The sequence below is a fragment of the Callospermophilus lateralis genome, chromosome 1 (genome assembly GCF_048772815.1).
Source record: "Callospermophilus lateralis isolate mCalLat2 chromosome 1, mCalLat2.hap1, whole genome shotgun sequence".
NCBI lineage: Eukaryota > Metazoa > Chordata > Mammalia > Rodentia > Sciuridae > Callospermophilus > Callospermophilus lateralis.
Window position 1 is genome coordinate 98,889,195 of NC_135305.1, and position 25,507 is coordinate 98,914,701.

The 25,507-nt window shown below is 39.0% G+C and overlaps 1 protein-coding gene and 1 pseudogene across 1 annotated transcript in view; both read left to right on the forward strand.

Moving 5' to 3' along the window:
- Blvra (biliverdin reductase A) overlaps positions 1 to 11,244 on the forward strand; it is a 39,725-nt gene extending 28,481 nt beyond the window's left edge. Inside the window, exons 6-8 of the mRNA XM_076864250.2 lie at positions 4,630 to 4,737; positions 6,685 to 6,856; positions 10,593 to 11,244. Coding sequence (XP_076720365.1) covers positions 4,630 to 4,737; positions 6,685 to 6,856; positions 10,593 to 10,851 — 539 coding nt within the window. The 3' untranslated portion in view covers positions 10,852 to 11,244. The remainder of the gene's footprint in view (positions 1 to 4,629; positions 4,738 to 6,684; positions 6,857 to 10,592) is intronic.
- A 4,852-nt stretch (positions 11,245 to 16,096) lies between these two features.
- Positions 16,097 to 17,815, forward strand: LOC143405881 (cardiolipin synthase (CMP-forming) pseudogene; annotated as a pseudogene).
- The last annotated feature ends 7,692 nt before the right edge of the window (positions 17,816 to 25,507 follow it).

Below are 25,507 nucleotides of genomic sequence, written 5' to 3' on the forward strand. Positions count from 1 at the left end.
TCCAAACCAAAATCATCCCATCGTCAATCATTACTCCTTTCAAATTTAATCAATCTCAGATATATATATATTTTTGATACTGGGGATTGAGCCCAAGGGTACTCTATCACCAATCCATATCCCTATATCCCTAACTTTTTTTTTTTTTTTTTTTTGCATACCAGGAACACTTAACCACTGAGCCACATCCCCAGCCCTATTTTGTATTTTATTTAGAGACAGGGCCTCACTGAGTTGCTTGGGGCCTCATTGTTACTGAGGCTGGCTTTGAACTCTCGAACCTTCTGCCTCAGTCTCCAGAGCTGTTGGGATTACAGGTATGCACCACGGCACATAGCCCTCACCCTTTCTTTTTTAGTATTGGGGATTGAACTTAGGGGTACTTGGCCACTAAGCTACATCCCCAGGCCTATTTTGTATTTTTATTTAGAGACAGGGGTCTCATTGAGTTGCTTAGCACCTTGTTTTTGCTGAAGCTGGCTTTGAATTTGTGATCATTCTGCCTCAGCCTCTGAAGCTGCTGGATTACAGACATGTGCCACTGTGCTCGGCAGCCCTGACCCTTTTTATTTTTTTTATTTTGAGGAGCTCATTAAGTTGCTTAGGGCCTTGCTAAATTGCTGAGGCTGGTCTTCAACTTGTGATCCTTTTGCCTCAGCCTCCCAACTTCCTGGGATTACAGGTGTGCACTATCGTGCCCAGCTCAGATATATTTTCCAGGCCATATTGGTATTATGGGCTCCCAAGATCCTTCCTACTCCCACACTGTAGGCACACAGAAGGCAGTACACAGAGGCCAGAGGGAAGGGTATTTGCAAACTTTTACTCTAATGAAGAAAGATAAATTGGCTCCTACTGTGCTAGTATCATGACATACATTATTTTCGTCTTATGTATGTGATACTTACATTGTTAATGGAAAATACGCAAACATCTTATTTGCATACTTTAGTCTTTGTTGTTTCACAAAAGGAGCAACTATAATGTTACATGCCAGGAGCTTGGAAACTTTGAAGTATTTCATATGCTTAATTCTCCTAGAAACCCTTGGAGATAGGTGTTTTAATCTACTTTCTGTTGCTATAATAGAACACTTGAGACTAGATAATTTATAAAGAAGAGAACTTTGTTTTTACTTTATAGTGCTGGAGGCCAGAAGTCCAAGATCAGGTGTTTGCATCTGTTTGGCTTCTGGTGAGGCTCTCCTGCAGCTGCATACGTGGGGGAAAGTAGAAAGACAAACTGGCATGTACAAAGAAAGAATGGGGCTTCTTCATTTAGCCAGTTCATTTCCCAAAAGAGCAAGAACACACATGAGAAAAGCATTCATCCATTTACAGAGGTGCAGATGCCTTGCTATAGGTCCCACCTCTCAACTCTGCTACATTGGGACCCAAGCCTCAACATGAGTTTGGTTAGGACAAACCATATTCAAACCTGTATAGCAACAAGTATTTGCTTACCACCATTGTAGACAGATCATACTTTACTGAAATTTTTTTTAAAAATGTTTTTATAGTTGTATATGGGCAGAATGCCTTTATTTTATTTGTTGATTTTTATGTGTTGCTAAGAAGTGCACCCAGTGCCTCATGCATGCTAGGCAAGCACTCTGCCACTGAGCTACAGCCCCAGCCCTATTGAAACTTTTGATTATCGTTTTCAAACACTGGGATATACTCCTCTAGGCCAGGGCCCATCTTCTACTTCTATAGCCCCAGCAGCTAAACACTGCCTGGAACTCAGTAGGCCTTAAGTAGATGTCTGTGGAATGAACAAACAGATGAATGAATACAGAGGTGAATGAAAGTAGGGGGAGCTTTATGGTCATCACATCTTGTGTGATTTCTTAGGATACAGATGTCTATAGAGAAAGTGCAAGGTGCCACAATATGTCTCACAGGTTTCTTGCTAATTGCAAAGGGAAGAAAGTGTACTATTATTATAAGGAGCTTTATATTAACCAAAATGATAGCCAATATGAATTAATCTGACATCACCAGCCATCTGGTATTCTTGCAAAATGTTTATCTAGATATAATGACATTTAAATCAAACTTTTAGTTAACAGAAAATATAGGGATAGAGGAACAAGTTAAACATTAAAAAAATATGAGCAAAGTAGAATGTGGAACAATAGTATGTTAGCATGGCAGAATACCTGAGGCAATCAACTTACAAGGCAGAAAGCTTTATTTTAGCTCACAGTTTCAGAGGTTTCAAGTCCATGGTCACTTGGCTGTATTGCTTTGGGTGTGTGGTGGTACATCATGGCAGGAGTGCATGACAGAGGAAGCCTGTTCCCTTTACCAGCCAGGAAGCAAAGACAGATGGGAAATGGAGAAGGTCTCTCTATCCCCTTTACACAATGACCTACCTTCCTTCCACTACCCCACCTCCATGATCCCATCACCTCTTAGTAGCACTATGGCCGCAATGCAGCCTTTAACACATAGGGCTTTGGCAGGCATTCCAGAGCCAAAGTATAGCCAACACTAGACAGTATAATAGGCTAAATTTTCTTCAAAAAAGATAATGCCTTGTATATAGTAGTGTTTTTCCAAAGACTACAGTATAGAAAGGAGGGGATAGGAGTATCTTTACACTGAAGAAGCCAGACAGACACTACCTCACCAGATGAGCAAGGTCAGTGTCAACATGAGTCATATGAATAGCATGTACGCTTGATGTGAAAGATGAAAATGGCCTTTCACCTCTGTAGTCTTCCTCCCTAAAACATATTACCCAATCTAATCATGAGAAAAATACTAGACAACTCTAAGTTGAGGGAAATTTTACAAAATATCTGATCAATCCTCTTCAGAACTGTCAAGGTCATTAAGAAACAAGGAAAGTCTGAGAAACTTGGCAACCCAAGAAGAGTACCAGGAGACATGACAACTAAATGTAATGTGGGATTCTGAAACAGAAGAGGCATGTTGGGTAAAAACTAAAAATCTGAATAAATTTTGACCTTTATTTAATTTGAGGAAGCAGTTTTATTTTATTTTTAATTGATAATTTACAAAGTTATGGGAACAGGGTTATTTTGATACATGTATACATTGTACAGTGATCAAATAAGAGTAATTAGTGTACCCATCATCTCAAACATTTTTTTTTGTGTTAAAATATTTTAAAATCCTTTCTTCTAGCTATCCTGAAATGTATAATACATTTTTATTGTCTATAGTTGCCCTACTGTGCCATGGACTTATTCCTCATATCTTACTGTAACTTTTTACCTATTGACCAACCTCTCCCCATCTCTACTCCCCCTACCCTTTCCACCTTCTGGTAATCATCATTCTACTCTCTACTTCTTTCTTGCATAGTAATAGTAATGTGTTTTTCACATTGCATTCTATCAGGTGGCACCCAATTCAATACTGATGATGCTGCTTGGTGAAGGTTGTTATGTTTCCATTATTTTTTGAGTATTTTCCTGCTTTCCCCACAAAATTATTTAGGCTACTCTTGTACTGTGCCTCAGCCCTGGAATTAGACGTTTCTCCAATGGCCAATGATGCTAAAATTTAGATGCTAAGTATGTTTATTGTTTTCAGATGTCTCTGCTTTTAGGCCCTTTCAGTTTTAAAATGTAGAGTATACGTATATGAGTATGTGTGTGTGCATACACACATACACCCTATGGTTACTGTGTTTTATCACAATAAAGCATGGAGTGAATGGGAAAAAAAAGATGCAGTTAGAAGATGTAAAGCTTCTTTAATAGCCACAGATATGGAAACACAGCATGCTTCCAAATAGAGTCCAATTTCCCTGCTGCCCAGGGATCCCTCAGAGTATAGACAGAACTACCCACAAGTAGAGAAGCTTCTATTTATTGCAGACAGGGTTGTGCCATTTAGTTTCTACAAACTAAGCCATTTTGTGCTAGAAAGCCTCTGCGTATCTGAAAATACTCCTGTTGCCATGGAAATGTGCTAGGAGGCCAACTGAGAGGGATTCATACCTGCTCACTCCTGGGGTATGGATAAGCTGAGAACATTGGTAGTGTTTCCTGTGATGCTGGGTTGGACAAAGACAGGTGTCCCAGGAGCAACTTCTAGTGGCCCAGATTCTGTTTCAGTGAAATTGTCAATCACAACTGTACTTTGCCCTTAATCACAAAATAGTTTTAATATTTTACAAAGCTTCTGACCCAGATACAAAAAGTCCACCAGGGCAAAAAAAAAAAAAAATTTAATGGCTTTATTTTAATCTAAGTAAGACTTTCTCCTTCCTTGGAGGAAGGATCATTTTTTAAAAATCATCAAGTTCTTCCAATTGTTTGAATAGTCATGTTATCTCCCTTCAATCTTCAGAGTTCATTTTCTTCTTCCTTAGCTTTTTATGCTGCACTGCCCTCTACTGTCTAGAACATGAGCTAGCCTTTGAGGACAGGTGGATACAATTCTGCTCCCTTAATTTTCATTTCTGCTGTAAGCTTTGGCTTAGAACCTACTTCATCTAGGGTGTGTAAGTGTGTAGTACGTGGTGTAGCCATCCGTATGCCCAGGGAGTTATTTTAAATTCTGTGTGTCCTCTGAAGAAAAATAGACATAATCCCAGGATTATACAGAACTGTTAGTGACAGCCTTTCATATTCTATTTTTGTCAAAACAGGAAAAGTCTTGCATGAGGAGCATATTGAACTGTTGATGGAGGAATTTGCTTTCCTGAAAAAAGAAGTGGTTGGAAAAGAACTGCTGAAAGGGTCTCTCCTCTTCACAGGTCAGTTTTAGGAAGGATCACAGGTCACAAGAGGTCAGAAGGCCAGCTGGGTTTCTTACTATCTCTCTAGGATGTGAGCTAGGATTGATTTCTGCTAAAGACTTTCTGACCATAGCCCAATTTAATATAATTTCCCTATGCTTCCATGAGCAATAAAATACCTATTTTATTCATTTTCTTATAAAGATTTCATTGCTTCATGGGCCTCAAAAAGTATATTAGAAATCTTATGCAAATTTATACTTTCATTTCAATTTATTTAGCATAATTTTCCCTTCTGAAATATTTGGTTGGAGATTATGTTTCTAGAGGAGGTTGTACATGAAAACTCTTTTAAAAAGGACTGGGAGAAGGGTGCTTGGAATGAAGAATATTTTTATACTTCTCCTTGTAGAGAAAAGAGAATATGCATGGCCCCTTTCTTCCTCCAGCAAGTTACAGGTACATTGACCTGCAACCACAGCATTTTGTCTACTATATATTGTAATATTGACTTTATGTTGGTCATTCTTTGAGCAGCTGTTAGCAATAGGAAGTGAGTATAATGTAGCCACCTGCTCTTGTGGCACTTTGGATGGACTCCTTATCTGGCTATACTCTGGGATATCAGGGCCATCTTTCCTGAGGGCTTTCATTAGAGAAAGCAGACCCCTTCATGGCCAGGTATTGTTTAATTGTAAGACCAATTATCCCTGCATGAATTTCCAGACTGTAGCATGGAACCTCTTTTTGAAATCTATCTTCGTTCTTGAAAATGACATGAAAGTTGTGGCAACCAGGGATAACCATTGACTTGTATATGGAACTATGCTGAGAATGTGACAAGCATTCTTAATTCGTGAGAGTCCCATAAAGTGGGTATTTGTTACCCTCATAATATAGGTGAAGAAATGTTAGCTCAGAGAGGAATAGCTTCACCATGTTCAGACACCGGTCGTTTGATAGAGACAGGTTGGACTTTGTGTGGCTCAAGCTTCTAGCGGCTGTTCAGGACTCAGGACTAGAGCAATTGGTGATCTGTACAGAGGAAGCTTTTTTCCTTTCTAAAATTGATACTTCGATCCTAAAGATTTCACTAATGTTTGTTTGCTTTTATTTATATTTTAAATAAATATAAATATTATAATATAAATATTAAATATTATAATATAAATATTATAAATATTATATTTTAAAACATATTCACTATGTTAGGTGAATTTTAAAGTCTCAAGACATGTTTGGCTTATAATATATAAGGACACAGATATGAAGCCTTTTAAATTTAGGTCATGTTTTTAATATTTGGGCTTGGGCAGAGTGAAGCAGTATTGTTTGTGACCAAACAATTTACACACAGATATTAGGTGTGCTTTTTTTTTTCCCTTAACACAAGATTATAAAGACCAAGAAAATATTTCACACTAGATCAACTTTATTAATGTTAAACTAGCTTAAAGTTATTACTATTCTCTCAGCCTTTCAAGCTATCATGACCTTTGCCCCATTGCCATTTACATATATGGTATTGATATGAACCTGGATTTCAGGGATAAAATATCCCTGTTCTTCAACTTTTACCAGATGACTTGTAATCACTAATAGAAGAGGAAATGTATGTATGGATATGCAATTATCTATGTATATGTACATAAATGCATTGAATATATTAGAAACTCAAAACTTTTTTATTGTTCTCTTTGTCTGGAGTGACTGCTGTTGCCAGTAGAATTTCTTACTTTACTAACAAGACTGAATTTCATTAAAAAAAAAAAAAGGAGATCCTTTTGTGAAAGAGTTTATATTTACCCACCTGTTAATCTTTGTGCGCACCCACCCCATAAGGCCTGGTCTCTTGTCCTGATCACCTGGCCCTGTTTTTTTTCACTCTCCGCTGTGTTCTGGGTCTTGTTTTTCATCTGGCAGCCCTTTATTCCCAGTTCCCATGGTGTCTGTGATTCCCTACAGCTGGCCCTTTGGAAAAAGAACGGTTTGGCTTCCCTGCATTCAGTGGCATCTCTCGCCTGACCTGGCTGGTCTCTCTCTTTGGGGAGCTCTCCCTTGTGTCTGCCACTTTGGAAGAGCGAAAAGAAGATCAGTATATGAAAATGACTGTGCACTTGGAGACTGAAAACAAATGGTAAGTCCTGAGAAACTGAGGAGAAGCAAACTTCAGGATCTCAGTTGTCCAAAAGGGTGACCCGAGAGGGAGCCCTGAGAACTCTCACTGTCTTTCAACTCCAGATCTGTCTGCTACTGCAGGTAACGAACTGTGATTTCACTCATGTTACCTCTTTTCATCCTCACAGCAGCAATGTGAGGCAAAGACCAACAAAAACCCATTTGCCAGTAAGTGAAGAGCAGCTTTCAAAATTCAAGCAGATTGTCTTAAGACACTCATGTAATTAATACCAGCTTTATTATTTATTAATTTACTTAAGAGATTGAGTCCAACTTTGTTGCCCAGGCTGGCCCTGAACTTCTGAGTTCAAGTGATCCTCCCCCTTCAGCCTCCCAAGTACTGGGACAACAGGTGTGCGCTACTGTACCCATCTAAGATTACTTCATTTTTACTGAGACGGGAATAGAGGTATAGAAACATCTTGACATCTTCTATCACTCAAACCTCAAGACTCCATGTTATTTGGAAAGACATGAAAAATTTTCTTAGGAAGATAAGACAGTTTGGAATACCCCAGATTTATTTTTATCCACTGTCAAAATAAAGGAATAAGTTATATTAAAGTTAATCTTTGTTATCACATTCTGGAACATTTGCAAGGCTGCACTGTGAACTTTCAAAACTAGCCAGGAGAGTTAATTTTAGATGAAGTGAGACCAACTTTTTGGTGGAGTTTGTAACCGTCATTAATTTTTATGATGGCTTGATCCCTGTAGTTTTACTTACTTGATCAATATAATGCCTGTTTCCTGGAATCTTTGTCAGACCTGAATAGGAATTTTTGATTTGTGGGCTAGTACTAAGCACACAGGAAACATTTAATCACTTTCAGCACAGAAAACTAGCTGAACTTAGTTCTTCAGAGCAGGTTGGACCCTGCTGGGTTTATGTTCTCTTGATACAGCATGTTGTTTCTGGTGGGAAAGAAACCATCTTATCCTGCAAATATTTGCAAATGAAGATTATCAGAGAGAGAGAGGAGTTCCAGAGAAACTGCCTGCGAACTTAGGCCTGTGTTTTTGTTGGAATGCCTGGAATCAGTTGCTGTCCCAGCCCAGCATGTGAATGGAGCAGGCCCTCTCGTTAGCTCCACTCCACCAGGTGGAAGTGCACATAGCCAGGGTTCTCACTTAAACCTTCAAGTAGAAAAGAGTAAAACTTTCCAGATTTTTAGAAAACAGGGCCACAAAATGTGGAAGTTGTTCTATAATCTTCTCTCCTGGTATCTTCCTGCATGTGTGGCTACACTGTGGCCCCCATTTTATGCACTTCAGATCTCTTCCTCTTAAGCATTGTCCTACATTCCAGTGTTGGTCTTGGTAAGGTTAACCCAGGAGAGGGCTAACCTTCCCCCAGTATATCAGGGTTCTCCAAAGACAAAACCAATATGATTTGTATATAAATAGATTAGAGGGTATTTATTATATAATTGGCTCAGGTGAAGAAGTCCCATGATAAACTGTCTACAGATTGGAGACCCCAGGATCTGGTAACCATGGCTCAGTACAAGTCCAAAGGCTTCAGAATCAGGGAACCCCAGAGTGTAACTCTTGGTTCAGGGCTGAAAGCCTGAGAAACTAGGAAGGGACCCATTGGTGTTATGTTCAACGACCAGAGAACATGGACTTAGAAAGTACAAAGCAGGAGACAAGCATGCCCCTGCTCTCAGGGAAAGAATCCAATTAGCCTTTTGTGTGCACTCCAGGGTCCTGACTGATTGAATGTTACCCACCCACACTGAGAGCAGATCTTTCCCATTGAGTCCACCCAAACTCATATGCTAACTTCCTCTGGAAACACCCTCCCAGACACACTCAAAAGTAATGCTTTTCCAGGTTTTTAGCTGTTCCTTAATCTAATCAGGTCAACACAAAAAGGAATTATCCACTCAAGTTGGAGGCAGCCTTGTGCTTCCTGCAACACCCAAAACAATCTTCACTGTCCTCCTTGCAATCCTTTTGCTAAATCCTGCTGCATTATTATGGCACACCATTCTGAAAGCAAATAACAACAAAAAAGGATGATGGTGATTTCCCTGTGTTCTTTACCATGGCTCATCCGCCTGCTCACCCCAGGCTTGACATCCTGCAGATAAATAGGAGGGAGTAGAAATCCCAGGCCCCAGTGTGATGTATGTTTAGGATTAACACCATTCCTGTTCACACTGCCAGCTCTATCACTGAATTCAACAGTCCAACAAAATTACCTTGTCCTTGACCCTGGCTCATCCCAGTAGTGAAAGAAAAGAAAAAGCAAAGAGTGTTAACTAGGACCAACACCATGTCATTTCACTCTTGGGACTTTGTTACAAAAAAAGAGAAGGAAAAGATATATATGTGTGCCAAATTGACATATGAATGTACCCACACATTGACATATGTGAAGATGTTGAATTCAGGTATCCAAAATTTAAAATTGGAAAAGGTGCATATATTAAGCAATAGTAAAAAATTATATAATCAATCATATATGTAGAAAAAACAATGGCAGAATATACAGGATCATTAAATTATTTTTAAATAAGCAAAAGAAATGATCAAAAAAGTGGCCCATGCCTGTCATCTTAGCTACTTGGGAGGATGAAGCAGATCATGAAATTTGAAGCCAGCCTAGGGCAATCTAATGAGACCTTATCTCAAAATAAAATTTTAAAGGGGGCTGGGGTGTAATTTTGTGTTAGAGTGCTTACCTCACATGCCCAAGGCCCTGGGTTCAATCCCCAGTACCAAAGAGGGGGAATCTTATTGTTTAAGGGTTTATGTGCCATATACAAACTTTATGTATATTGATAAATATTTGAAAAGATTGTGTTAAACTGAAGATGTGTTTACTTAGGTACAAGAATTTGTGAAATTTTTTTTCCATTTTAAAAATACTTAAATTATTGTTTTATAGTTTTTTATAGTATATTTGAAAGAGCAGGGCTTAGAGTGGAGGTCAGTGGTATGTGCAAGGCCCTGGGTTCAATCCCCAGCACTGTAAAAACAAAAAAAAATTACAAAAGTAGATTTCTATCATAATATTCAATGAAGCTATTTACTTGTAAGTCAATTCTACTTAAGAGATAGCTCAGTGTTCTATAAGCAGGTATCATAATTCTTATCTTCCCTAAAGAGAGAAACAACTCAGGGAAAGGAGAGAGACTGGACAAGTTTATCCTACTTGGATTGTAGATTTTTATGAGTGTTGATGTGAACCCCAACCAGAAATATGAAACAGAAATGGAGGTTCTTTGTTAACTAGTGGTAGGTATTGTTTGGCATACGTTTGAGTTCAGAGACTTCTTTTGAGTTTCTGATGAAAGAAGTCTAAGAATTTGTCCTTATCAATAATATATATACCAAGGAAACAAACAGTTTGCACACAATCCAGGTGGCTGTCATCTGGTCCATATCAGGATCCCCTTAAAGCATCTATAAGAACAAATTGACATTTACACAAAGTCTTTCAAAAAATCCACCTGCCCAGTAGCAAACATGCATAAATGACTGTTTGGCAATAAAGTTGGAAACACAGCCACCCATGGCCTTTGAGAGGTGGTGGAGATCAGGATGCCACTGAGCCACCATACTGAGCCACAGCTGCAGGGAAGGTGGGTGCCCAATGCAGACCCATACCAGGAGGTCAGGTGCCAACAAACACCTATTTCCATTCCCGTGTAACCTTTAACAATAAGATTCTCTTGTCTTTGCAGTCCACTATCATGGATTGAAGAGAAAGGACCTGGTCTAAAACGAAACAGATATTTAAGCTTCCATTTCAAATCTGGGTCCCTGGAGAATGTGCCAAATGTAGGTGTCAATAAGAACATTTTCCTAAAAGATCAAAATATATTTGTCCAGAAACTCTTAGGCCAGTTCTCTGAGAAGGAACTGGCGGCTGAAAAGAAGCGCATCCTGCACTGCCTGTCTCTTGCAGAAGAAATCCAGAAATACTGTCTTCCAAAGAAGTGAGGAGGAAGTGACCCAGGGCTCTCGGATTGGATCAGAGTTTGATGTATATCAAGAATTGACCTTTATTCTTATAATTAAACATTAGCTAAAAACAGGATTATCTTACTGTAGTAGTTGCTTTGGGGTGATATTTTGGATTGGGACTATGCAGTTTGGATGAGGAAAGAACTTACCTTGGTTGAGCTGAGCCAAATGCTCTGTATGCTGTTTTCATTTACTCCTCCCCACAGCCCTAGGAGAAGGGCGTGGGCATGCCTCTCATTAATGAACCAGAAAACCTTGTTTGAAGTCAATCAGATAGTAAATAGCAGAACTGGACTTTTAAGCCTACCTGTGATCTGAACCACTACCAAATGCTGCCTTAAACTCTTTCCTGCATTAAAGATTTTTATTGTCCTCCATAAGCATTCACTGGGTGACTCTGTTGGGTGCTTGGGAATTCTAAAATTAATAAAATATAGCCATTGCATTCATCAACTCACAGTGTCAAAAGGGAACCAGCCACACAAACAGGTCATTATGACATAGTGGTGTCAGTAAAAGATATGCACAGTGGACCTGGAGAAGCATTCAGATTTCCAAAAATGTTCTTGCTGACAAATGGCTCAGCTGGGGGAAAGGACATTCCTGGTGGAGGGTTGGCCTAAGCGAAGGAATGGGAGCAAGAAAACATTTAATACAGGCATTATTACAATAGGGAATGTGAACTCAAGTCTAAAACTCGGCTCTATTCTACATACAGCATGGGTCAGTGCTGTTTTCATAGCCCATAAGCAGGATAGGGGCCATTGGGTAGAAAATTAAAAAGAATGATCATGACTAAGGCGAATTCTAGCTAAGCCAAATTGACAGAATTGTAACTGAAGGCAGGCTGGGTGCCTGGGGTGACTTGATTCCAGTGGTGGTAGAGGAGAAATTTGATCAGATGTTGAGTGGTCAGACACCAAGAGTGGGGACTCTTACCAAGTAAATTTAGTAGGAACTTTGCTGAACCTGGGCCATGTCAAGATAGAGAAGTCCCAAGGCTCAGGATACCTGAAAAGAGAGTTCAGAGGAGCCTGACTAAAGTCTGGTAGCAGAGAGTCTGTCATGGGCTGCGTGAATACTAATTGGGATTGATGACTACTCATCATTGCTTTGGTCAGAAGATTCAAAGTAAAACATCCATTTATTTTACTCATTGATGAGAACTGCAGAGGCAGAAGAAAGAAGAAATGGAAGAAAACAACCCAAATGATGGAGAAACAGCCTTACTTTGCTCTTTACAATTCCCTAAGTATTCTGTGAAGTTGCTGGACCAGTCCTGCCGAGTAACCATGCCTGGCTCTATGTTACTGCAGTATTTCCCAAGTAATTTGAAAGGTGGCAAATGTTTCTTCAGAAGGTGGCACCCCATCCCCATCATAATTTCTTTCCCAGAGTGTCAAGAAAAAATCTACAAGTGCCCATTTTCTCAATTCAATGTAAAGAAAAAACCTTTTTACTTACTTCATACTACACATAAGTACTGGGGGCTCTCTAGGAGGGCCTGATGTCTCCAGGTGAGAGTCACTGCAGTAGTGCCTTGACTCCCTCTGTCCCTTGGTCCCTCTCTCCATGACAGGAGTGTCCTGCTTGTAAAGATAAGAAAAGGAGTTATCCCATGAAACCCAGCACCCTCTCTCTCTGAACTGACATCTTTAAGATAGATGGGAGTTCTCCACTTGTTTATGTGGTTTGTGACCAGGACATATTGACCAGGGATGTAACCAACAGCTGCAATAAAGTTGCTGAGCTGGGGTTGTGGCTCAGTGATAGAGTGCCCCTCTCACCTGTTTGAGGCACTGGGTTCCATCCTCAGCACCACATAAAAATAAATAAATACAATAAAGGTATTGTGTCCATCTACAACTAAAAAAAAAAAGAAAGAATAAAGTTGCTGATTCCTCAAAGGCAGGGCAGATTAGCAAACGTATTAAGCATTCCTCAGTCAGCTTTATATTAAAACTAAATCTTTTAAGATTTTACCTCTTTTTTTTAACCTTAATTGTTCCCCAGAATTGGAGGGTATTCTTTGTGGGACCCTGAGAATCCTGATAAGAAATCAGATTAAGGGGCCAGGGTTGTGGCTCAGTGGTAGAGCACTTGCCAAGCATGTGTGAGGCACTGGGTTCAATCCCAGCACCACATAAAAAATATAAATAAACAAAATAAAGGTATTGTGTCCATGTACAACTAAAAAAAAGTATTTTTAAAAAATGAGATTAAAGAAAAGAGAGAAGATTTAGCTAGTGACACTAGAGCACATCATAAGGCTGATTTTTGGAAAACCCTTTGATAAACTTGCCCAGTGGTTGTGACACTAGAGAAGGGTAGGGAACAAGAGGCCCAAGAGAGCTGAACCTTTGATTCTGGAAGTGTGGGATGCTGACTACACTTTAATTTGGCATTGGTGAGGTAAGGATGCTATCAGCAATGGAAATTCTCAGGCCTATCTCAGACTTACTTAATCAGAATCTGCATTTTAATAGGATCTCATGGTGACTGTGTGCACATCAGAGTCTCTTGAAGCTTATAGACTAGTAAGGAATATTTATTAAATAAATACTGATACTTATTAAATAATAAATACCCAAGCATAGTGGTGAAAAGGGCTATAAAGATTTTAAACATGTATGGCATTTCAAGCTACTTAGTAGGCTGAGGCAGGAGGATTGCATGTTGGAGGCCAGCCTCAGCAACTCAGTGAGATGGTCTCAGAACAAAAAATTGGAAAAACTAGGGGTGTGTCTCAGTGGTTAGAGCACCCGTTGGTTCAATTCCCAATCCCAGTATTTAAAAACAAACAAACAATCAAGAACAACAACAAAAACACACCTTATCCTAGGGAGAGGATAAGTTGGACAAGGAGTCAGGAAGGATTCCCTAAAGAATGTAGAGAATATGCTGAAACTTGAAGGTTGAGGAGTTGTCTCAGCACATAGAGATGGACAAGGGACTGAGTAAACATTCCCGTCAGAAGGAACAGTCTATACCAAGCCCTTTTAATGGCCATATACAAGGCCAGCAACTGCCCCTGGAGGTAACACAGAAACTCAGTTCCTTTGGTGGATTCTAGTTGACTATTTTTATTTTTTGTTCCTGGGGAATTAAACCCAGGGTCACTTAACCACTGAGCCACATCTTCAGGCCCCCTTTTATGTTTTATTTTGAGACAAGTTCTCACTAAATTGCTGTCCTTAGGGCCTTGCTAAATTGCTGAGGTTGGTCTTGAATTTGCATTTCTCCTACCTCAGCCTTCTGAGTGGCTGGGATTACAGGTGTGTGCCACTGCAGCCCACCAGCTATTGTTTTAAAAAGTGGAATGAGAATGAGCTAAATTGCTGAGACTGCACATCAATTTGCAATCCTCCTGCCTCAGCCTCCCAAGTAGCTGGGATTACATCTGCGTGCCACCACAACCCAGCTTCCCTCAACTTGTAAGTCAAGGGTTGGCAAAATCTGGTGGTTCCCTGCATATTTCTGTAAGTTGTTTTTGGAATAATCATGCACAATCATTTATGCTTGCTTTATAATTGCTTTGATGCTACAATATCAAAGAGAAGTAGTAGTGACAGAGATCACATGGCCCGCAAAGCCAAAAATATTGACTGTCTGAGCATGAACAGAAAACCTCTGCTAACTCCTGTTCCAGGTAGAGGACAGAATAGTTGAGTCCAGGCCTCCCTATAAATTATCCAGGCACTAGTTCAGGTTGAGGGAAAAGTATAGATACTATTAGGTAATAAACAGCCAAATCCAATGCTCTGGAAATTGGAACAGAGCGCACAGAACACTCTTTAAATTTATTTATGAACTCTTTCTGCATTTAGTCATTTACATATGGAATAACATTTAGAAAAGACCTATCATAGGTGTGTGCTGGTTGTTCTGTGCTCTGGGAGGTAAGACTTGGCCTTTGCCTCAAGATATGACAGCTTCTAGAAAAATGGCTGGAGAGTGTGGGCCCTGGGAAGGGACATCTCCTATCCAAAAGATAGCACAACATGAAGGAAGGTACTATATGCTTCTAGACTCTCTAAGAGCTCTGGATTACTACTCTAGGAAGGGAATTTCATTTTTTTCCTCAGATTTCCAGAAGAGTCTAAATTTACCTGCTGAATTGCTTTTCTGGAATAGGAAGAGCAGGCAACATCCCCCTTGAGGAAAGGGAGTAGGTATTAGGTTTATGCTACTACAATGAAATACCTGAGACAGCTACCTTTGTAAGGAGAAATGGCTTATTTATGTTACCATTTTAGAGGTTCAAAGTCCAAGATTGGGCAGGCCCCACTGTGTGGCATCTGGTGAGGGCAGCAGGTGGTGCCACATCATGGCAGGAGCACCCGCAGCCACGTTAGCACTGTAAGCAGTCACATTATGGTGGCGGCACAGGTGTGTGAAAGAGCTTATGTTGCCAAACAAGCAGGCAAGGTAGAGTGGGGGCCTACCATCACTTTTGAGGGAAACTCCCAATAACTAAAAAAACTCCCACAAGGCCTCACCTTTTAAAGGACCACAGTACCTCCCCACACCACTGCCAAGGGACCAAGTCTTCAACACAACAAACTCTGGGGGACACCACAACCACAGCAATCTTCCCCTGGCCCCTAAGGCTTCATCTCCATCTCACAGTGCAAAATGCTTTCATTCCATCCCTAAGAGTCTCAGTCTGAACTGCTCCAGCACTGCTCACAGTCACTCTAAGGTCTCTGCCAAGACTCAAACCAGACTCAGCTGAAAGCCACTACAAAACCAAAATGAATTACATACACTCTTTGGGTTTTGCCAACAATGATGATTCCAATGTGAAAGAAGACAATTCTATGTGAAAAACACAGTTGTTTTTGTCCAGAAAAAGCCCTTACCCTACTTTACTGGCATTACATGTAGACATTAGAATAAAACCAAATAAACATACAAGGTAGCAGGAGTTGGAATCAGATATGTTAATGTGAGAGAAAAGCAGTGAGTAAAAAATATCCATTTCAGTGATATGGGGTACCGACAGGATGGGAGTGATACCGTATGTAGGGGAAGTAAGGAAGATGTATGTGCCACCATGGATTTGTTGACCATAAGGTTATATATATATCTTTTTTTTTTTTTTTTTTAATGTGGTTACAAGAGTATGGAGGCACCAGCAGCCGTGCTTCCCCGGCACTTCGGGGTCTCTATGGAGAAGCGGCTCGCCGGTGACCAGAGCTGCCGAGCTTTCGCTGGGGCCATGCTGGCCTCGCGCTTGGCGCGCGGCTCCTGGGGGGTCCTGCGTGCGGCCGCCTGGGTGCTAGGGGTGCGGCCGAGTAAGGGGCGCTCCCGCGGGGCCTTGCTGCCGCTCTTGCCCTGCTGCCTGAGCTGCTAGGCCGAGCGCTGGTCGCTGCGCCCGGCCGCGCTTGCTCTGCGGCTGCCCAGAGCCGGCCCACGGAGCCACTGCTCAGTCGCGGGCAAAGCGGCCCCGGGGCCTGCGGCAGGAGGGGACGCCGCCGCGGAGGCCCGGGGCGGCGGGTGGGCCCCGGCGAGCGCCCCCAGTCGGTATGAAAATCCATAGACAATCAGAAATATATTGTCAATGACAAGAATTGGCTTGGCCCCAATTTGGGGATATCTGATTATTGAAGAAGATTTTAATGTTGCCCTGGGAGTTTTTGCTTTAGCTGGGCTAACCGATTTGTTGGATGGATTTATTGCTGGAAACTGGGCCAATCAAAAATCAGCTTTGGGAAGTGCTCTTGATCCACTTGCTGATAAAATACTTATCAGTATCTTATATGTTAGCTTGACCTATGAAGATCTTATTCCAGTTCCACTTACTTATATGATAATTTCAAGAGATGTAATGTTGATTGCTGCTGTTTTTTATGTCAGATATCGAACTCTTCCAACACCGCGAACACTAGCTAAGTATTTCAATCCTTTTTATGCTACTGCTAGATTAAAACCAACATTCATCATCAAGGTAAACACAGCAGTTCAGTTAATCTTGGTGGCAGCTTCTTTGGCAGCTCCAGTTTTCAATTATGGTGATAGCATTTACCTTCAGATGCTTTAGTATTTTACAGCTTTCACCACAGCTGCATCAGCTTACAGTTATTATCATTATGGTCGGAAAACTGTTCAGGCGATAAAAGGCAGATGAGAGTCACCCATCACCATTAGCAAGGAAGCAATACACATCATCCGTGGCAATGCCAGCGAAAATCTGCTACAGGAGTTTCCCTATTTTGGTGTTCAGCTTGTAAAAGGACTTGTCAGAACAAACCATGTCATCAAAATTGAAGCAATGTGCATTGAAAATAAGCTTGATCATGGGCATATGCAGAATTTCCAATGTATTTTTAAGTATAAATAAAACTATAATTTAGAATTTTTAACCTTAGGTTTCTTGAATATAAAGAGATGAATTATTCCAATTATTGTCAGTCCTTTTTTATGTTTTTTAAACATATAGTTCAGAGCATGGAAACTGAAGTGTTGACCCCTGTCTCTAGAATCTAAGTTGCTCATGAAGCCATAGGGACTTGCCTGGGATTAAATATATATCTTATATAACTTGGCTATTCATTTTTATGTTTGATTTTTAGATTCATGTATACATTAACAGTTCATGTGGTTATTATTTGGTCATTTAGGGTAGTGAGAATAAAGTTAGCTGTGAATGAAGCAAAGTTGTAAAGAGGTAAGTGTGGTAAGTTTTAAAAATAAATAAAAATCAAACAAAATAGAAGGTATTGAAGCTCATCTCATGTTCAGTAGTCTTCCAGCCTCTCAGGTGCCTAATAGTTCATACATCAGGATAACAAGTAACAAAGATAGTTGAAATAAGAGAACTTGTCCATTAGTCTTTCATCTAAAAGCAGTGCGTTACATCATGCCTTCCAACTGTGTTTCTAACATTACAATATTTGTATGATATTGGAACCTGTACTCATATATTGTGTAAATAATATGAAACTATATTTTTCAAAGATTTTTTAAACTTTGGTAAATCTTCTTTTGTTATGATGTTAAAGGAATAAAATCTGGAAAAAAAATAAAACTGAACCTTCAAAAAAAAAGTGTGGACACAATACCTTTTATTTATTTTTATGTGGTGCTGAGGGTTAAACCCAGTGCCTCACACATGCTAGGTGAGCACTCTACCACTGAGCCACAACCGCAGCCCATAAGGTATCTTTTGGATAGCTAAGAAGAAATATTCAACAGGGAACTGAACCTATGGTCAATTTGGGGGTATAGATCCAATCCTGAAATAAATAGAAGTGCAAACCCAGAGCCAAATTGCTCAAGGACAGCCAGGGCCACAAATGGGGAGAGGATGGGACATTTGGATAAACTGTGGTATGGGACAGAAGAAAGTAAAATAATTAAAGAAAAAGTGAAAGTATCAGAGACTCTGTGAGAAATATTAACAAGAAGTTGGGTGCATTGGGGCACACCCATAGTCCCAGGTAATCAGGAGGCCTAGGACCAAAGATTAATGGGGCCCACAGATTCAGTGTAATGTAACCAATTCACTGTTGGTGACATAATACATGAGAAAAACAACTTAAATGAGGGAAGATTTATTTTGGCTCATGGTTTCAGAGGTTTTAGTCCATAGGCAGGTGGCATGAATGGTATGAGCCTGAGATGAGGCAGAACATCATGGCAGAAGCCAGAGCTGAACAGAGATGTTCACCTCATAGAAATCTGGAAGCAGAGACATACAGAAAGGGACTGGAGACAAAATAAACCTCTCAAAGGCACTCCCCCAATGAAACACCACTTTCAACCTAAAGTTTCTACCACCTCCAAATAGTGCCACCAGCTAAGGACCAAGCTTTCAACACATGAGCCTCTGGTGGATATTCCAGACCCAAACTATAACACCCATGTATACTATTGCCACATAGCAAGACTTGGTCTGCACAGACGTCACAACTAGTTCTCTTGACTTGGGGTCATTTCTCTGGTATTCCTCATACTCTCATCTGAAAGAGTGATGTCATGTGGGAAAGTAACAGGGTCCTTCAGTGGCAAATAAGACTTCTATGTCATGGAAGAATTTGGGGAAAACTGATATGAACTCTCCTCCAAATGTTTAGTAGAATTCACCAGTAACATTTCTGGATGAGAGTTTTTCTTGCTGTGCAGTTGTTTTATTATTCTTGCACTCACATCAATTCCCAAGTGTGTTCAGATTATTTTCTTGAGTTAGTTTTGGTAGTTTGTTTCTAGTAATTGGTCCATTCATGTGAATTATCTGACATACTGGCATATCTTTGTTCATTTTATTTTTTTAAAAACAGTTTTCTTTATCTTTTTATTGATATATTATAATACTTAATTGTGGGGTTGTTACATATTCATATATGCACATAATTTAATCTATCTCATTACCCAGCACCTGCTTTTTCCCTCTCCTTCTCCCTCCTCATGATTTCCTTCCTCTATTCTACCACTTTCCTTTCTATAATTTTAAAAATTAGTACAAGTATACATGAAAGTGGGATTCATATGGACATAGCATAATTTGTTCCATTTATTGTTATATATTCATACATACACATAATTTGATATAATTACCCCCATATCTTTCATTGCCCTCCCCCTTGATGTCCTTCCTCTACTCTATTGGTCTCCCTTCTATTTTTGTAGTGACCTTTTTTATTCCTTTTTTCCCTCTAGCTTCCATATATGAGAGAAAATATTTGACATTTGACTTTTGACTTTCTGAAGCTAGCTTATTTCACTTAGCATGATGTTCTCTAGTCCCATCTATTTACCAGCAAATGACATGATTCATTGTTCTCTATGGCTGAGTGAAACTTTATAGTATGTATTGTGTGTGTATATATGTGTGTGGACCACAATGTATATATGTGTATGCATTCATCTGTTCATCATCACCTACACTGTTCCATAACTTGGTTATTGTAAGTTGTGCTGCTATAAACATAGGTTTGTATGTATCAATATGGTAAGCTTATTTCTTTATCTATTTTTTGATACAGGGGATTGAATCCAGGGGCACTTAACCACTGAGTCATATCCCCAGTCCTTTTTTAGATTTTATTTAGAGACAAGGTCTCGTTGAGTTGCTAAGGGCCTTGATAAATTGCTGAGGCTGACATCAAACGTGTTATACTCCTGCTACAGCTTCCCGAGCTGCTGAGATGACAAGCGTGTGCCATCTTGCCCAGCTCTATTTTAGTTCTTTTGAATAAATACCAAGTAGTGGAATATCTGGGTCACATGGTGGTTCCATTCTTAGTCTTTTGAGGAATCCATACTGATTTCCATAGTGATTGTACTAATTTTCAGTCCCACCAACAATGTAACAGTTTACGTTTTCCCCTGAATCTTTACCAGCATTTATTGTTCTTCATATTCTTGATGATTGCACTGTAATTGGAGTGAGATGCATTTCCCTGATTAGTAAGGGTGGTGAAATTTTTTCCTTATATTCGTTGACCTTTTGTATTTCCAAGAGAATTGTTTGTTTAGTTCATTTGCCCATTTTTTAAAACTGGGTTATTGTGTTTTGTTGACGTTTTTTGAGTTCATCATATATTCTGGAGATTAATCAACTGTCAGAATTGTAGCTAAAAAAATTTTTCTCCCATTCTATGGAGGCTCTCCACACTCTTTTTTCCTTTGCTATACAGAGGCTTTTTAGTTTGATGCTATCAAACTTATTGATTCTTGGCTTTATTTCTTGAATTTTAGGTGTCTTTTGAGGAAGTTGATGCCTACACACATATATCCGAGTGTTAACACTCCAACACATTTTCTTGTAGCAGTTGCAGTGATTCTGGTCTTTGATCTTCTGGTTGACTTTTGTGCAGGTTAAGAGATAGGGATCAACTTTCATTCTTCTACATATGGATAACCAGTTTTCCCAGCATCCTTTTTTTGCGGGGAGGGGTACCAGGGATTGAACTCAGGAGCACACGACCACTGAGCCACATCCCCTATTTTGTATTTAATTTAGAGACAGGGTCTCACTGAGTTGCTTAGTGCCCTGCTTTTGCTGAGGCTGGCTTTGAACTCACGATCCTCCTGCCTCAGCCTTCTGAGCCTCTGGGATTACAGTTGTGTACCACTATGCTTGGCCCAAGATTAGTTTTTGAAAAGACTTATCTTTTCCCTATGATATGTTTGAGCAACTTTGTCAAGCATTTATATGGATTTGTCTTTTCTTCTATTGTGTTCCATTTGTTTCCATGTCTGTTTTTATGGCCAATGTCATTGTATTTGAATTGTGACATCTCCAGCATTGCTCTTACTGCTCTGAAATGCTTTGTGTTATTCTGAATCTTTTATTCTTCCATATAAATTTTAGGGCTGTTTCTTCTTGTTCTGTGAAGAATGCCATTGGTATTCTGATGGGGCCTGCATTGAATCTGCAGATGGCTTTTGGTAATATGACAATTTTAACAATATTAATTCTTGCCTATCCAAGAATGTGGAAGATCTTTCTAACTTCTAATGTGTTATTTTTTTATTTTTTATTTTTTTAGTTATCAATGGACCTTTATTTTATTTATTTATTTGCATGTGGTGCTAAGAGTCAAACTCAGTGCCTCACACATGCAAGGCAAGTGCTGTACCACTAAGCCACAACCCCAGCCCCTAATGTGTTCTTTGATTTCTTTCTTGAGTTTTATATAAAGTTCATTGTAGAGGTCTTTCATCTCCTTGGTTTGATTCATTCATATTTGGTGGAGGGTTTGCTATTGTGAATGGAGTTATTTTCCTAATTTCATTTTCAGTAGGTTCATTATTACTGTAAAAAATATTAATTTTTGTATTTCGATCAACCTTATATCCTGTTATATTGATGAATTTATCTGCTCTAGAACTCTTCTGGTGGAATTTTTTGGATCTTCTAAATATAGGACCATATGATTTGCAAATAGTGATAATTTGACGTCTTTTCCAATTCTATCCATTTAATTTTCTTCTCTTGCCTGATTACTCTGGCTAGAATTTAAAATACTATATTGAATAGGAGTGGTGAGAGTGAACATCCTTGTCTTGTTCCTGATTTTAGAGGAAATGCTTTCAGATTGTCCCTATTTAGTAGGAAATGCTGCCTTTGGGTTTGTAATGTATATAGTCTTTATAATGTTGAGGTCAGTTCCTTCTATCCAGTTTCTTCAGTGTTTTAAACATGAATGGATGCTGAATTTTATTGAAGGCTTCCTCTGTGTCTATTGACATGATTGGGATTGATTTGTGTGTGTTAAACCAACCTTTCATCCCTGGGATGAAACCACCTTGATATGGTGTATAATGTCCTTTTGAATGTGTATTGCTAATATTTTATTAAGAATTCACCTCCTTTTTCATCTGTTTTTGTTGATTTTGGTCTTCCTTTGGTTAATTTGGGTAAGGTATTATCAATCTCATTTATCTTTTCAAAGAACAAACTCTGTTACATTGGTCTTTTGTATTGATTTTTGTTCTCTATTCCACTAATTTTGGATCTGATCATAATTATTTACGGTCTTCAACTGGTTTTGGAATTAGTTTGTTTTTTATTTTCTAGAAACTTTAGATGTAATGATGTAACATCGGATTGTTTCTTTGTAATCATTTTTTAAATGAAGGCACTCAATGCTATAAACTTGCCTCTTAGAACCACCTTGGGGGCCCAGAGATTTTACTACATTGTACCACTATTCTTAAATAATTACAAAAGTTTTGAAGCTTCTCCCCTTATTTCTTCTATGATCCATTAATCATTCAAAACTGTATTATTCAAGGGCTGTAGCTCAGTGGTAGAGCACTTGTGTGAGGCTGGGTTCCATTCTCAGCACTACATAAAAATAAAGATATTGTGTTCATCTACAACTAAAAAATAATTTTAAAAAACCATATTGTTCAATCTCCAGTGTGTTTATGTGGTTTCCATAATTTTTTCTTGCTGTAAACTTTTAATCCCATTCTTTTATGATCTGACAAGATGTAAGGGATTTTTGTATTTGCTTTGTGACCTAAAATATGGTCTATTTTGGAGAAGGTTCTATGAGCAGCTTAGAAGAAAGTAAACATAGTGATTGTTGGACAAAGTATTTTGTACATGTCCATTATGTCCATTTTATTATATTATTTTCTAGATCTGAAGTATCTGTTGATTTTATGATGATTAGAATTGAAATTCCACAGTATTACTGTGTTTGGGTTTTTCAGAGTCTTTATGTCAAGCAGTGTTTGCTTATATAATTAGATGCTTTAGTGGTTGGGGCATAAACATCTATTATCATTATATTTCTAATATATATATTAGATTATGCCCCTTACTAGTATGAAGTGACTTTTGTCTCTTCTGGTTAATTTTTGCTTGACATCTGCTATTTGAATGAGTAGTTAGTCCTGCTTGCTTGGGGACTCTATTTGCATAGAATGTCCTCTTATATCTTTTCACTGTCAGTGTGTATATGTCTTTATTTATAAGCCGAGCCTCTTGAACCAGGTGTGGTAGTGCGTGCCTGTAATCCTAGTGACTCAGGAGGCTGAGGCAGAAAGATCATGAATTCAAAGCAAGCCTTAGCAATATACAAGGCCTTGAGAAACTTAGTGAGACCCTGTTTCAAAAGGGCTGGAGGTGTTGCTCAGTGGTTAAGTGTTCAATCTCTGGTACAAAAAAAAAAAAGCTGAGCCTCTTGCACACAGCATATAGTTGGGTCTTGTTTTTTAATCTACTCCACTCTGCCAGTCTTATTTAATTGGAGAGTTGAGACCATTAATATTCAGAGTTATTATGGAAATATATTTACTAATTCATGCCATTTTGATTTGTTTCAGATTTAATTCTTAATTGCTTAACTGTTCTTCTAGTGAGTTTCATCCGTTTGTGATCTCTGGGTAGTTTTTATTTTGTTTCTGTCCACTATCACCACTATCACCCTGTCATCTGTATGAAGTATTTCTGTAAGTATTTTCTGTAGTGCTGCCATAGTAGTCATGCACATTTTTAGAATTTATTTATTTATTTGATACCAGGGAACCCAGAGGTGTTCAACCACTGAGCCACATTCCCAGCCTCCCTCCCCCTCCCCCTCTCCCTCCCCCTCCCCCTCCTCCTCCTCCTCCTCCTTCTTCTTCCTCCTCCTTAGGGCCTCACTGAATTGTGAGGCTAGCTTTAAAGTTGCAATCCTCTTGCCTTAGCCTCCCAAGCCACTGGGACTATAGACATGTACCTAGCATGAACTCTTTTACTTGATATGTATCTTGGAAAGTTTTTATTTCTGATTCAATTCTCAAGGATAGCTTTGCTGGATATAGCAATCTTGGCTGACAATTATTTTGTTCTGGGCTTGGAATATCTTGTTACAAGCCCTAATGGATTTTAGAGTCTGTTTAGAAACTAGAGGTTTTCCTTATTGGTTTAGCTCTATATGTGACCTAATATTTTTCTCTTGAAGCTTTTCTGATTCTATGCTTATTCTTTTTGCATCTTAATTATAAAGTGTCTTAGAGAATGTCTTATTTAATCTTATTTATTTGGTGTTCTGTGTGCATCCTGTTTGTGGATATCCATCTCATTCCTAAGGTTTGGACACTTTTCTGCTATTATTTCACTGAAAACATTATTCATGCCATTGGCCTGTATCTTGATGCCCTCTTCAATTCTAATGACTTATATTTGGTCTCCTAATGTTTTCCCAAAGCTTTTCTGTATTCTGAGCATGGTTTTAGTTTTGGTTTTCTTTACTACTGAGTGAGTGTCCAAGCTCATATACTCTGTCTTCAAGCCTGAACTTGTTTTCTACATAGTTGAATCTATTGAATTTTAAAGATTCTGGGGATTGAACCCAGGAATGCTGAGCCACATCATCATGTCTTTTTTAAAAGACAGTGTCTCACTAAGTTACTTAAGAGACCAAGTTGCTGAGGCTGGCCTTGCACTTGTGATACTCCTGCCTCAGCCTCCCAAGTCACTGGGACTATAGGCATGTGCCACCATGCCCAGCTAATCTATTGAATTTATAACAGAAAAATCCATCTTGAGTTTTTAATTTATTGGGTTTTTTTTACTTTCAGGAGTTTTCTTTTTAATATTGATATCTCTTTATTGAAATGATCTTGCACATCCTGTATTTTCTCCCTTAATTTCATTCCTTAAATCTTCTTTTACTTCATTAATCATTTTAATAATGAACTTTTTGTAGTCCTTCTCTGGATCTTTATCCCCTTCAGTATCTGTGGGTTCAGTTATTGGAGGCTGTAAATTTCTTGAAGTGTCTTGTTGGCCTGTTTCCTAATGGTTTCAGAAGTTCTAGATTTGAACATCTGTTGAGGTGAATGCCTGTTCCTGTGGGATCCTTTCCTGTGCTGGAAGTATATCTTATCTTCAACACATCTGGTGAGATGTGATCCAATTGTTAACAACCCTCAGTGCTTCTTTGAAAGGACAGAGTAAACCATATATCAACATACTCTGTGAATGTAATCACTAATGATATCTATAACTATTAATCTAGGAGGAACATAGGTAAGGATTAGCATAGAACTAGCTGAAAATGTACACATTAATAACTGTGTACCAAACTGAATTTGAAGATGGATAAAAAGAAAGAAGAGAAAAAGAAGAAAGAAAAAGGGTGAATAATGGACGGAAAACAGGTTAAAATGGGGGTGAAAAAAGTGG